Source organism: Gopherus flavomarginatus, chromosome 7 (genome assembly GCF_025201925.1).
Source record: "Gopherus flavomarginatus isolate rGopFla2 chromosome 7, rGopFla2.mat.asm, whole genome shotgun sequence".
Classification (NCBI taxonomy): domain Eukaryota; kingdom Metazoa; phylum Chordata; order Testudines; family Testudinidae; genus Gopherus; species Gopherus flavomarginatus.
The window spans coordinates 23,728,734-23,744,159 of NC_066623.1; the positions used below are offsets into that span (position 1 = coordinate 23,728,734).

At 39.6% G+C, this 15,426-nt stretch overlaps 1 protein-coding gene across 2 annotated transcripts in view; it reads right to left on the reverse strand.

Annotated features, from left to right (window-relative positions):
* The window catches only part of ATP10B (ATPase phospholipid transporting 10B (putative)), a 75,200-nt gene that overhangs the window by 12,024 nt on the left and 47,750 nt on the right, over window positions 1-15,426 (reverse strand). For both annotated transcript variants that reach the window (XM_050962522.1, XM_050962521.1), the window contains 6 exons: window positions 11,356-11,544; window positions 9,096-9,717; window positions 8,470-8,576; window positions 7,132-7,258; window positions 5,408-5,592; window positions 628-943 (listed from right to left, as the gene is read on the reverse strand). In XM_050962522.1, the coding sequence (XP_050818479.1) occupies window positions 628-943; window positions 5,408-5,592; window positions 7,132-7,258; window positions 8,470-8,576; window positions 9,096-9,717; window positions 11,356-11,544 (1,546 nt within the window). The remainder of the gene's footprint in view (window positions 1-627; window positions 944-5,407; window positions 5,593-7,131; window positions 7,259-8,469; window positions 8,577-9,095; window positions 9,718-11,355; window positions 11,545-15,426) is intronic.

Here is a 15,426-nt window from a genome sequence, read left to right on the forward strand (position 1 = left end):
GTGTGGCAATATATATCTTGCTTTTACATTTTCCTTTTAAAAATGATTCAAATCTAGAAATGTCAAAAATTATCAGACCTTTCCCTTCCTGTTAATATTTTGTTTGGTCCCTGCAGGCCTTGGTTATGTTGTAAGATTTTAAGTCAGTTCTGCAAGGATTTTAGTAGAATCGCACACACTGAAACTTGCCAATTTCACATCAACTAGTTTACTTGCAGGTTAAAAGCAAGCATGTCAGTGTCTAATGCTGCTCTGGGGATATGACCTGTTTTAACAAATTGGGAAAAATCAAAGAGTAAAAGGGAGATGTTAACACAACAAGCAGAGTAATTATTATTATGATTGGTATTCCTGAACTGACGAGTTTTGGAGGGAGGCAGGGAGGAAGAACTGCTGATATTCAAAGTTGCTAGGTGCCCTCATCTGATCTTTGACTTTAATGGGAGCTGAGGTTGTTCAATGGTAGCAGGCTCTTCAAAAGGAAATTTCACCTGCAAGCATATAGCTATTGCTAAGGAGAGAATATTTAGCACCATCTTTTCCCCACATGCTCATAACACATGATGAATATAAAAAGCATAAAACCAAAATAATCTAGAATTGCAAGAGACTAAGAAAGTTAAATACCTATGGACAGTGTCATGACTTTTAGTTGTCTCCGCACTAGTTTGGCCACCATGCTCTTCTGCAAAGGAGTGGCACGGCAGCACAAAACTGAGCGACAGTACTTGGTCAGCTCCAGAAATTTCTCTTCTAGCTTTCCTTGGAAAATGACGTTCAATGTTTTTCCATCAACTACCAGCCCAATGTCAGGACTGGAGGCCACAGAAGCTGGTAAAGATGATGACAGGCTAATGCCAAAAAAATTCCATTTTCTTCTTTCAACATTAGAATTCTTCCTTACTTCTTCCAATGTTAAATTCAAGAGGGATTCACAAGTTTCCTGGAGGGAGATGAGATCATTATATAATGCTTATATGTATCTTCCATTACATCACCCCCGACTGGTATGTCTACCCAGGCCAGATGCATTAGAGGATGTCACAGAAGCATTAGGAACAATTAACAAAGGACAGCAATAGTTTACCACACTGGAGATGACATCCATGATGTTCTCAGCTTCTCCACCCATAAAAAATATGTTGAAAATACTGACCATTTTAACAGCTATTTGCTTCCAATATGACCTTTCATTTTAAAAGAAAGCCTAGCTTTACAAAGAGAGCCTATATTTGCATATGCAATGTTAAGAATTTGGGGAAAGCAACATGGAATAATTGTTTTTAATAATAAATTGCATTGTCGTAGTCTTTTCCATGCAAGGATCGTAACATTCATTCCTAACAATAATGTTAGTAATAACAACAAACATCCCTGTGAGGGACAGTGAACTCATGATTCATATTTCTCTTCCAGGCACGTACACATGGAATCTGACAACTCCCATGTGAGGGATGATGAATGCATGATTCATCTCTCTCTCTCAATCTCTCTCTCTCTCTCACACACACACACACAGAACCTGACAGAAAAATCAAGGTCCAGATTTTTAAAAGTAGCCACTGGTTTTGAAAATTAAATAAATGTGTTGTGACACATCAAGTGCATGGCATAGCTAGGAACTTAACCCAGGTTCCAACAGCACCTGCTTCTGTGCTTTAGCCACAAAATGATACTTCCCTCATTAGTGCATTTCCCCATTTTGGACTGAATTCTTCTTTTGGAGGCACACAGTCCCTAGAGTGGCTTAAGCAGGAGCTGGAGACAAACATATCCAAGAATGGATAACTTGTTCCAAATTGCCTTCCTTCCCTTAAGATTCCATAAGGGCACGGTGACAGTGTGACATACGGTGTCACTCAAAGTTCATCTTGCTGTTAGTTTTTGTGGCATGGCATAGAATACCTGAAGAGCTAATTACTCCCCTTTTTTGCCTTCTGTCAACCTGAGTGATGATTCAGCTCTAAAATATTATTTTCATGTTATGTTGCATAAGGTGCACTCGTAGGATGCTGTAAGATTTAAATTACACTTAAGTGGGAGGTTCTGAAATCAAATGTACCTCTGATATCTAAGAAGAAGCTGCATCACTAAAATGTTCTAAAAATGTTCCTGGGGAACAGCACCTTTCTATGTATAAACCAAGAAATCTATACGAAAATTTAAGGTATTTTTTAATTAACCCTAAAGAAACTGGCTAATTGCCTAGTGCTGGTCACGAGGAATACATCTAATTCCTAGGGCTTTGGTGAGCCTTTGTGGGTAAGTGTACCCTGGAGAAGAAACATCTGAGACCAGTGGGAAGAATACTTCTTGCAGTATGTCCATCTGGTTTCATTCCCCACTATTCCTGTCAGGGAACCATAGTCCTTACTGACAGGTGCCTACCCCTGCAGCTGGGCCTCACCTCTTCCTCAGCTCAGGAGGAAGTTGATGGTGCAGAACAGTGACTGAGGGTATAGATGTCCTGTCATGGAGCCAAGAAAGATTTGATGTTGTAGCCCAAGCTGGGCAGCAAGTAGAGCAGGTAAGAAGAGTAAAGTTCCCTGCCCACTTGAAGGGTGGCAGTATCAATGAGTATGGTGGACTAGAGATTTGGGGGAAGTTTTCCACCTGTATAGAAATGGGTCATGTGATTTTGGGCTCAGGAGTGGGGTGGAAAACAGTGCACCCCAAGGTGCCTAAAATGGAGATACCTATCTTTAGCACCCTTGTGCACATCACTAAGTATGTGTGTTTTTGTCTTTAAGGAAAAGTGACATCACAAATACAGTAAAGGAATTTCCATTTTAACAGCTAGAACTTTACTATAGCATGTGTGAACCACTGCCCTCTGCTGGATGGGATCAGAATGCTCAGCTGTGTCATGAGTCATACACTGGCAACAGTTAAAGGAGATTTTCCTTTAGTTTAACTGGTTGGGAATTGTGCTTTTGGAACAAGAGGATCTGAGTCATATCCTCACTGCTGCCATGTAATTCTTGGTAGCCATTGTGACAACTATGAAGTTCAAGGTAATCAAAGATTTGTTATATTTACAATTTCACCAGTAATTTTTTTTAACATTAAAAAGTTATTTTCATACTGCTAAATATAATTAAAGCAGGGTGCAAGTTTTATCATTCCCAGTATTGGGGTTACTGAAAATCACCAGTGATTCTGCATTACACTGAATGCCAAAAGGCCCCAATACACCCATCTGAAATAAAAATCCTCAACTTTATATACAAATGAAAAGTTTGCATGCACTAAGTGTATATCCCATCAAGTCAACCAGGGTGCTGCCCTTAGTAAAATATATGCCCCTTTTCTTTAAAGCAGATGTGTATCAAATCAAATTTACACACTGAAGCAGAGAACATATTCCATGCCAGATTCTGTATCAGCTTTGCATGCTATTTCCAAAAAGAATATATTTAAAAAAAAAGACATTTGTACAGAATTCTGTTCCTGTCTAGGGAGCTGCTAGCCACAGACAAAAGAAGCTACAAAGTAGGGCATCTAACTGCTCTATAAAAGTGTCCATCACAATAAAATATTCAACACTTATTCATTGCTTTTCACATTCAAAGCATTTTACAAACCATTTAGTTAATCCGCACAACAGCTGCATGGAAGTAGGTGTGAAACTAACTTGGCAGTCACTTGGGCAGATAAACCACGTGATCCTGCCATATGCCATCACAAGCATCACTCTTGATCCCAAGCAAAGGCTAGAGATGACTTGTTCTAGCCCACTTATGAGCTGGTCCACAATTCTAGTCAGGAGGAGGGGTAATGTTCAGGCTCTCTTTTGATTGGGTTTGGCTAGCTGGGCTAGGTCTTGGAAATGAGCAGGCCTATTGAGTGGGTCTTGGGTTTTAGTGGATGGCTAGAATGCTCAGGATGTGAGTAATGAAAAGCGAGGAGGTGGGTGGCAGCTGCCTCTCCCCCGTTTTAGGACTGCCAGGGCAGGATGGCATCACATGACATCATATTTTGTCGTCTGAAGTTACAAAAAAGTTGCGGTCACTTTGGTAAACTTGCATCTATCCTCATTGGCACCTTCCATTTGCAAGAGTTCATCTCACTCTGCTCTAGTTGTTTCAGAAGTTATAGCTCGCTCCATCAATTGCTTGCTGTGGCTTCCCTTGTGGTGTACTGAAAACTGTTAAAATTAAAAGCTAACATTGTCAGAGTAAGAGGTTTCCTGGTCCTGCTTGCAAACTAACGGGCTCTAGAAGGAAGCATGCAATCTGGGTCTTGTGCAGTCAAGCCAGTGTAGAGCAAAGTGGGTTCAGTTATGACCCTCTGCTTTAAGGAGCAGCCAGCTTTGTCTCTGGTTTTTGGTTAGTATGCGTTAGGGTTCTGGACTTTAAGAAATAAAGTAGTATTATCTTGCAACCTTCCAGATAGAGTATTTTATATTTTTATCTACCTTCTCTGTATGTATGCTGTGAAACATAACATCTCTGAGTAGCAGTGGCTGAGAATGATAACCCAGAAAAGTTACTTTACCCACAATTTTGCAAAGTATGCCTGTGCTACTCACTGTATGAACCTCTTATTACTAGTGAATTTACAGGTAATATTTGTGCAAAAATCAGTGCTAGACACACCACAAGGAGTACCTAGGAAATGATCTCATTATTTTTACAGGACCATGAGAACTATTATGAGAAGGTTAAATGGAATATGCACTGCTGACCCAGACAAAGAGGAGGTGCTAAATGTTCCGTACTAAATAATTAATTTCTTTTGAAGCCTAACTACCCTAACTCCATTAAGGAGCATGAACTACACCTAGGGTGACCAGATGTCCCGATACTATACGGACAGCCCCGATTTTTGGGTCTTTTTCTTATATAGGCTCCTATTACCCTCCACCCCCATCTCGATTGCTGTCTGGTCACCCTAACTACACCTTGCTATAAGGTTTTGAAGGGAATGGAATCTACATCTGCACATCTTCCCCAAGCTGACTCCTGCAGTACTTTAAAACTGTCCTCCTACAGAAATCACCAGGAGCTAAATTATCATTGCAAGTGAAAATTCCTTTGCAAGGAGCAAAGCCAAACATCAACACTATTATGTGATCAGGCACTTGAACTGCAGATTATCTTTTCTCAAAAGCATAATATTCAATGCCTTCTTTTTCTTGAAAAAAAAAAAGATTATTTTCATGTGGAAAGTTCATTATATTTTAATCTCATAAAAATAATCTATAAAACCTGCTTGGACTCTGAATCATACCACATGATGTGTGATCTAAAGAGTCAAAGGCCTTTTTCCAATAGGCCTTGAGGGATTATTTTTGTTTTGGCTTTTCATGAAGCATTAATACAAAATGAAGCATTTCCAAACCCCAAATCACTGAAGGAAATGGAATGCACTTCCTAGCAAGCTTTTCACCCCTTTCTGGATGTACCTTATTTTCAGTATTAATGGTAAACACAGTGTCTTTTTGGTCCAGAAGTTTACAAGAATATGCAATATTAACTGCTGTTTCCTGCTTGTCTCCAGTCAGCACCCAGATTTGTATCCCAGCCTCCCGGAGAGCTGCAATAGTATCGGGCACTCCTTCTTGCAGCCGATCTTCAATCCCTGTTGCTCCTAGTAAAAGAGGAAGATGAGAAGTGAGCCAATTTATTTCCCTTTGAAAGCTGTGGTGAGATGGTTTTAAAAAAAAAAAGATATCAGGAATCTTTAATTCTAAATAAATAAATAAAGATCCAGCATGTATCAACAGCTAAGCCAATGCTACCGTCCAGTGGTTGATACAGACTTCAAAAGGCATAAAATTAAGCTTGCATTGAGGGGAAAATCTTTTTGTAGATTCCCTATATTTTTGCATTATCTCAAGCCTCACATCAGTCCTGTAGGAAATATATGGATGAATACTGAACAGTTCTAAGTGATTAACATATACAGAAATCTGCATTTAGATTGAGATTTAAAAAAAGAAACATAAAACAGCAATCAATGACTAGTGACCATTCATTTTACTTGGCACTGTAGTGACTCATTTCATTTCTTTTGAATACTCCAAAATGGCAATGTACAAGCCAAGGAATATACTACGTGCATTTTTTAAAAAGTATGGTATCAGTTCCCATCACAGGAACTAGAAAGGATGCAATTCTACACTGAATCTTGGCTGTTTAATTAAAAGATACTCTACTGGCAAGTCAGATGCTTCTTCCATCAAAGGAATGAGATAGGCTACAACAAATTTCCTCTTTGGAAATGTGAAAACTTAGGTGAAGAAGCCAATACTTATACTGAAGTGAAATCACCATATGAAAGAGTGATAAACAGTCATCTCTTATCTCTTCCACTAGAGGCCACTTTGAAGTTGCTGTAACAGTGATACTATACATTAAAGATCAGTATTACTTAAAGCAGAAAAGGATATTTTTTCTCTGAGGAAAATTAATTAAGTAGGAATGCATACAGAGGGTTTGTAGTCGGCAAAGGGGAGAGATTCTGACAGCTGCACTAGCTCACCTACAGCTCCGTTTAGAGCACTGTTATTATCTTAATTTTTACAAACATCATTGCAGAGATTATGAAAAGCCATAACAACAACAGGCTGCAATTATATAGATCAGGATGACAAAGTACTGAACATAGGTAAATAGGTTAAACCTGGGCTTCTTTGAAAAGCCAAGCCTAAAATAGCAAAACATTTGGACTCAAGATAGAGAACATTAAACTACTCATGTTTATGAAATCATGATGCTTCGATCCTATAGGGATGGGTGCTGTATAAGTACCTAGATAGATAACTTTTTGCATGATGTACTGTAGTTTTTTCAAAGTGGAGAAAACTAACAGCAGAACATAGATAAATCATAAACCCATTGGTAAGCGCGTGTGTATGCAGAAAAGGCACACAAACCTTAGGTACCAATATAAAACACTGTGCACCAACGTTAGTGCTCTGGACACAGCTTATACATAGAAAAATATTTGCCCTTGGAAGCTGCATCCAGCACTAAGGAGTTTGATATTTGTACCAAAGAATTGCAAAGGGCCACAGCAAGACCTTTTCATATAAATTTGTCTAAGTCATTTTTCCTTTGGTTACCAAGAACATCACTTGAAAGCAAACAATATTTCACTCAGTAACAAGTCTTTATTTTTAGCTACCTAGCAAGGTGAGTTTGGTCTCCAGATGCTGTGCTGTGTCCATTAGCAGCTCATCTCTGTTGTCAATTGCTGCCTCTGCCTCACGACGAAAATTGGCCCATTTCCGAAAGTCATCTTCACTCAAAACCTGTGCAAAAGGGATACAGGTATGCCACATATTCAGATTTAGGTAGAGCAGTTGCTCAAACTATGTGTAGTCTGTGGCTCACCATGGTGCAACACAACTCTTTCCTTGTGGTTCACAGAACGAAACAAAACCAAGAATCAAGCAGTGAGGAAGAATTGGGGAGTTGTGAGAGGAAAGGTGCACTCTCTCAGCAAAGTAGTATGGATGCATAATGGAAAGTTAGCATGGTTCAGAGTATTGTTGAGGTAGAATACTGAGTAATAGATTTTTTTAAAGAATCCTCAGCTACAATTGAAGATGCTTATGTTTTAAAAATAACTTCTTTCTTTGCATTTGAGTCTTATCCTGTAAATCACAATCTTGCATCTATTACTTCAGGTTTTTCGTATAAAATATTTTGATGCAACAGTTTCTGGATTATGTCTTCCCCACTGAACCTAAGAAGAGCTCACCTTGATCTAAACTGGGGAAATAGAGCAGCAATATTTTGGATCCCAGAGTGGTAATTACTACCCCAGAGTCCATGTGCAACATATCACATCACCTTTAACCTTGCTCAACTGAAAGATTAATGGACAAGTAGCAATGAGGAAAAACAGACCTGCCTTCTCAATTTGCATAAAATGGTATAGACAGCTGCTGTCGCATCTTTAAGAGAGGCAAGGCCTGGAAAGACAACAGGTCCCAGTGCTGCTCAACAAGGATCAAGATAGAGAATTGCATGCTGGGACATGTTGTTTCTGAAGGCTGGATTCCAGACCTCCATGGGTGGATTTTACCTATAGGCTGAACTTTCATCACCACTGCATTAAAACCGTCAGGATAAAGCACAACTGCTCCAAAGTGAGTACAAGATGTTCGAAAGCTGAATGCCAAATAAAATTTAAAAGAACAGCTAATAAATTGTGATTCTGTTCGATCTTGCCTGGAATCACTAACTAAGAATAGATAGGGTAGTCACAGGAGACAGATATTGCTGACCAGTGACCCATCTAGATAAAAGATCTTGTCTCTGACAGTGACCAAATACTTCAGAAAAAAGTGTAAAATCAATTTGTCTGTAGGAAAAGTTCCCTTCTAATCCTAGGCAGTTTGGATTTGGCTTGTGACTTTATGCATAAGGGTTTATAATTCTCACATTTCACAAGTCATAAATCTGTTACATGTACAGGACATTTTTAACAAATAGCATTAGTCCAAATACTTCATACCTTCTTAGCTATGCACAGGGTTCGCAGGCCATATCGTGCATACCAGTCCAGGTGTTTCTGTGTTTTAGCATGTATTCTTCTCAGCTTCCTCCCCATATTAAAGTCAGCTGTGAAAAATAAGCAGTCAGCTACTTATTTCTAGTACAGAGCATTCCATACCCAACAGCCAAAATAATAATAATAATAAACAGGCAACACAGGAGCTGGTGTACTAACAGAACAGCAATCCCTTGCAAAGCCCGTAAATACTAATTTGTGTTCCATAACCTCACAAGCATATGCTCAAGGATGGCATTTCTTGGTCTTCTTTATGTTACTGCTCCATTGCTGCCAAGTTAAAATACACTGGTCGGGGTTATATGACAATATTATTGCAGAGTACACCATCCAGTTAGTTTAGACTGCCTGGGAATCCTAATTAGCCTTTTCCATATTTCAAGCACTCTTCGGGTTAAATAAATATCTTTATTTTGATCTGCAGCAATACTACTATACTAAGGGACTTATTCCTGTATAATCCTAAAGCTTGGATATAATATTGTATGCAGGAAGAAGTACTGTAAACTTCCCGTACTTATTAACAGACAACATAACAATAATAGTTCACTAGCTGATGCACTAATTACCTTTGGCAGGGTCTTCCAGTAAATCCATTATGACAGAGTCAGCTCCCTTGGTGTAGACAATTATCTCATTGGTAAAGGGGTGCCTCACCACCACAGACATCCTTTTCCTGACTGAGTCAAAACCCAAGGTGCAGAGTATGTCAAAGGTCAGGAGGGTACCTTGTGGCAACCTCACAGTTACCTGCTCAGGGGTCCTGGACATTAAAGTGAAACTGTAAGCCCGGGCAGCATGGACAAGGGCTGCCTCATCTGGGCTCTCAGCCTCGTAACAAAATTCTGGCTGCAAATGGCCTTGACTAACAGACCCAAACACCTCATCCAGGGAAGCACCTCCCATCTCTGTGCTGACTTTCCTGGGCATTGCATCTGCTCTATCATCAGCATCGTAGTCACCATCTGTTGAGTTGGAGCAAGTGTGGGTGGAAATGTCATCTTTGTTATAGGAGTCTGTGGCAGCTGGATTCTCTTTACTGTTCTTTGCATTAACACTTGCTCCTAGGTCTGAACTGGACTGAGTCAATGAGAAAGATTGACCAAGGTTTGCTAATTTTAGCCGTTGGAGCAGCTGGTGAATCCTCTCCAAGGAGATCCCTGATGGTTTCATCAGTGGAGGTGCTGTAACCTTGAAACATGAGAAGACATCGGGAACATTACACCTGAAATTAAACAAGGTGAGCCACAAGAACGTTTGCGAATTCCCAGTGCAGTGCTGTGCATCAAAGTAATGATTTTTTAAAAAATATGTGGCTGTCCTTTTTCTAACTAATTATGTCAAGGGATTTTTAGGACAACAGTTAAGTTGGCTTCTAGATTCAATGATGGTCTATGGCAGAGACAGAGTGGTGCCCTAAAAACCTCACCAACTATCGATAATTAAGCAAGGTTTTACAGTGAGAATCTTATAGCATTCAAAATATTTCCTAAAGTATAAGGGGATGCTGCAGACACTGAGGTAGCCATATTGATTTATCTTACTTAAGATTGGCAAGTTCTTAAGGGCCACCGTGGTAGAAAGGGAGATACGTAGGTAAGGGTAGAGAGGAGTTATTTAGTTTAAGAGCCAGTGTGGACACAAGACCAAAGAGATATAACTAGCCATCAACAAGTTTAGGCTTGAAATAAGGCAAAGGTTTCTAACAATCAGAGGAGTGAAGTTCTGGAACAGCCTTCTAAGGAGAGCAGTTCTGGCAAAAAAGCTAACTGGCTTAAAGACTGAGCTTGATATGTTTATGGAGGGGCTGATGGCATGATGAGACTGCCTACAACGGCATGTAGCTGACCTGCAACTGCTAGCAGCAAACATATCCAGTGGCTGGTGATGGGACACTAGAGGGGGAGGGCTCTAAGTTACTACAGAGAATTCTCTCCCAGGTGTCTGGCTGGAGGTCTGACCACATGCTCAGGGTCTTGCTCAGGGGTCAGCAACCTTTGGTACACAGCCCATCAGGGTAATCCACCCATGCCAGTTCCCACAGCTGCCATTGGCTGGGAATGGCAAACCATGGCCACTAGGAGCTGTGGGAGGCTGTGCCTGTGGATGATCAATGTAAACAAAATGTCTCGTGGCCCACCAGCGGATTACCCTAACGGGCCGCGTGCTGAAGGTTGCTGACCCCTGGTCTAACTGATGACCATATTTGGGTTGGGAAGGAATTTTCACCTTCCTCTGCAGCATGGGGCACCGATCACTTTCAGGTTTAAACTAGTGTAAATGGTGGATTCTCTGTAACTTGAAGTCTTTAAACCAGGGGTTCTCAGACTTTTGTACTGGTGACTCCTTTCACATAGCAAGCCTCTGAGTGCAACCCCCCTTATACATTAAAAACACTTTTTAAATATATTTAACACCATTATAAATGCTGGCTGCAAAGCGGGGTTTGGGGTGGAGGCTGACAGCTTGTGACCCCCCCATGTAATAACCTCGCAACTCCCTGAGGGGTCTCGACCCCCAGTTTGAGAACCCCTGCTTTAAACCATGATTTTTGGACTCCAGTAACTCAGCCAGGGGTTAGGAGTCTATTACTGGAGTGGGTGGGTGAGATTCTGTGGCTTGCAATGTGCAGGAGTTCAGACTAGATGTTCATTATGGGCCCTTCTGACCTTAACAGTTGAATAGCAGTCACTGGAGTTATTGCAGACAGAAGATAGAAAACCATATGGCAGTTCCAAAACTGCTTTTTTACTACAGCAGATAGCTTTCAATTTTAGTATACAGATTTTAAGCAAATCAATTTCCCTTATGTATTTAAAGTGAGATTACCCTTTGTCTTGGCTCAGTTGCTGTGGAGACCACAACAGTATTACAGATAGCCAGTGCAAGAAAAAAGTCAGTAACAGACGTGGTGGAGCAGGTGTCCTTTGCAGATGGAAATGATGCCAAAGACTCTATCTGGAGTGTAGCATCTCTCACTTTCATCAACAGCCTGTTATCAGGGGTCACATCCTTTTCCTGGAAGAGAAGTTATTCAGTAAGGACCACATTTGGGATTGTGTACGACCTGCACCTTAGGTTTTCTAGAGTCTTCAAGGAAATGCTTGTACAGCAGATAGAAAAAAAGCTTGTTGCATAAATAGATGGTCAAGGTCACACATCATCACTAATGAAATCTTCAGGGATCTTCCTGAAGAAGAAAAGATTCTTCATCTTGGAGACTATGCAAATGAGGTGCTCAGATATGATGATGATGGAGGGTAGAATAAGAACCTACATAGAACAAAATAGGAAAGTGGTCATTTTGCTGGGCTTGGAAAAAGTGCAAGTCAGGCCAGAATCTGAACCTAGATCATTAAAATTCATGTTATACAATCTGCACTATGGCACTAAACCCATACCCAGACCTAAATGGGCAGATTCTTGAAACCGCTGATCACTGAGTTAAATGGAATGCTTAATAGGGACAAGTGACCACCCAATGAATTCAGGGCCTATGTTTAATTTTTGCTCTTCACTCTGTATGGCCAATTTCACATCTTGTTCTCATACCATAATGTCATTTCCAAAAAGGAGGAAAGAAATCAATCACACATCTCAAAGTGTTTTCACTGAATTTTTTTTTTAAGAGATCATTAATTTCTGTGAGGTGGTATTGTAATCCCTAGCCCCCACTTGATTTTTTAATACATTTGAATTTAGTTCAGGCCATATTTAATAAGATCTTCCAGTTTTAAAATACGAGCCTCTGTAGGAGCCAAGGCTTTTAGATTTCTTCTTCAAACTACTGCCAAAACAATTTAGCTTCTTTCTCAGTTCATTTCTGCCATTGCTGTTTCCTCCTTCAATCTGGCACAATTACTATGAAGTTCCCTAGTATGCAACAACAATAAATCAATAACCTTCAGGCTGTTTTGTGCTGAGCTGAATGTGTTACATTTTAACTCCCATTTGCTAAAGTGAATAGAGATTCTTAAATGATCTAATAATTGAAAATTGAAAAATAAAATCTATTGCTAATTATACTGGACATATGCATTCAGCTCTCAGCTACAGGAGACCCTCATATGTCTCTGGGATTGCTGATTTAAACTAACATTCCTTTGAAATAAGTGAAAGATTTAGACACACCAAGTACCAGCAAAGAAAGTGCATTTGTGTTTACTGGCTGCTACAGCATCACACAATGGAAAAAAACACAACCTGAGGTTCTCTATTACTTGCATAATTTCAATGAAAAAACACAAATTATACATACAAAATCCCAAAAGCCAAAGCAAATTTCTCCAGGATCCATACATATTCTAATACAGTAACTATTAATTACTGATTACTGAACATCTAGCTATTTATTCCATATCTGTGCTCTTTTTATCAAATCCACCAACATGCACTCAGGCAAGCAGCAAAGCGCAATAACATACACCTCTCTCTTGCTCTTGTCCATCATCCATCCATCCAGTTTCTACTGCATCTATATCATTAGTATCCAGTACTGCAGCATCATGCAGCAGATGAAGAATTATTTAACCTCAGGTATGCTACTAGTGCAGAAACTTTCTGTACTATATTCTGCATATTACAATTATTGAATATTGAGGGGACTCTGTCAGGTTTGAAAAGCTAGACAGTGCACAACTGAAGCTTAGAAGAAAAATTTTCATTATCTTAAAAAATGACAACAGATGTTGGCTTGGATTTATATGTTTCCATGTAGCTGGATAGTAATGTATAAGGGACAGATGGTGAAACTGACATCTATTTTCACTGACCAAGCTGAGTGATATGCAGAAATTAAACAATCAGCGTTAAGAATGAAAAATTAATTAAAATTTAAAAATCCCTCCATTGTTAGTAAGCTAGTTCATTATTTATAAAATGGGTAAGGCTATTTAAGTTTTAAAGGGTAATTTATTAATAGTTTTCATTTGCATGTCCCTTTAAATAACACAAAATTAAAAATAAGTTATTGACTTTAAAAGACGTTAACTATGAAAACTGCCAGTCTTCAAGAAATGCTTCTAATAATAGTGATATTTATAAGACATGCAATAGCAGACTTATAAAATCTAGATCAAGAGTGCTGTAAGAAACTTCATTTAAAAGACATGGCAAATGGAATATAGACAGTGATAATCCTCTTTCTATCTTGTTCCATAATTTATTCCTTTTCGTATTGTAAGGTTTTTCTTTCCATTCTTTTATAGTACAAGGAAGTCCTCTCCCCATCCCAGGGTCTATTTTTTATTTTGCAGCATGTGATTTGATGCAGCCTTTTTCGCACAGAGAAGTTGCAGCAGCAGGAGACAAAATTAATAAAATAAATTGGCTATCTCGCCACTTGAGACACAAATAGAAACCATGAAGCTGGCCAACATAAGGGAACATTTGTAGGTCCCAGCATGAAATGGGTAATTATGATTGGGCTGCAGGCTGTTTCTCAGTGAAGCTGGGTTTTGATGGATACAAAAAGAATTAGTTTTCATTTTTATCTGTGGCTTGAAGGAAAGAGAAACCTGATTTCTTGCCTATAAACGTCTCAATAAGATTGATCTTTCACCTTCCCCACCCTGCCTCTCTATTTCCTCACTGAATCAGGGAGAAATTAATGATACAGAAAACATTCTCTCTCTAGGGCTTTCTGAAACACAGCTTTTTTACCATTTTTTATTCCTTTCTCACCAATATGATCTTAAGTTATGCAGAGTCAATACAAATTCCCTGGCACTGGTATAAACACTACAAACTTGACAGGTATTCTCAACTTTAAATAATCTCTCTCTTTCTTCGTGGGAATTGATTAGGTAGACCAGGGGTAGGCAACCTATGGCACATGTGTCAAAGGCGGCACCCGAGCTGATTGTCAGTGGCACTCATGCTGCCCGGGTCCTGGCCACCGGTTCGAGGGGATCTGCATTTTAATTTAATTTTAAATGAAGCTTCTTAAACATTTTAAAAACCTTGTTTAGTTTACATACAACAATAGTTTAGTTATATATTACAAACTTATAGAAAAAGACCTTCTAAAAATGTTAAAATGTATTACTGACACGTGAAAGCTTAAATTAGAGTGAATAAATGATGACTTGGCACACCACTTCTGAAAGGCTGCTGACACCTGAGGTAGACCGATTTGAAACCTGGATTTAACTCAACCTCTAATTATGCAGGGGTAATTGTTAATGGCGCCAGATACAGGTAGCTTGGTATCCAATTGCTGTCATTTATGCTAAAACTTACTATGAGGTGGAAAACATGGGCACATGTATTTGCAAGAGCACAAATCGAGGACATTACTGAAAAGTTAGACTATGCTGCCTCTTGCATCATATTTTTGAAATTTCTATTCCAGAATGGACCACACAGTGCTGCTTATATTTTTCTCCAGGATCAGCAGGCTCCATTTTCATTAACTCCATCAAATGCCAGGAAAGAAACATCATCATCTGCTTCCTTCTCAGAATGACACTGACAGCAACATATGAACTGATGAAACCATCTCATATGTCAACAAAACAGAAAAACCTGTGAAGCATAGATGCACTCACAAAACATTCAAGCTTGGATAATTCTTGTAACCACTTAGCTCCATAATCCTAAAACCTCTCAAGATATAGCAATAAAGTGTAAAACCCATATAACAGGGCATTAGGAGATGTCTGGGAACCCAACTGGGTTTGGGGAGGAAGCACCCAAGCTAATGGCTGGCACCTCCTTGTGGTGGATGTCCAGTGCAGGTACTCCATAGGCAAGGTATATAGTGACTGGATAAATGGCTTGGAAAAGGACTTAAAAAGAGGTGTCGGTACAGGTGTGAACGGGGGATGGTTTGGGACCCCTAGGAGCTAATCCCATTATTATAGTCCACCTTAACCCTCCTATGAGGTGGGGGTGGGGGTG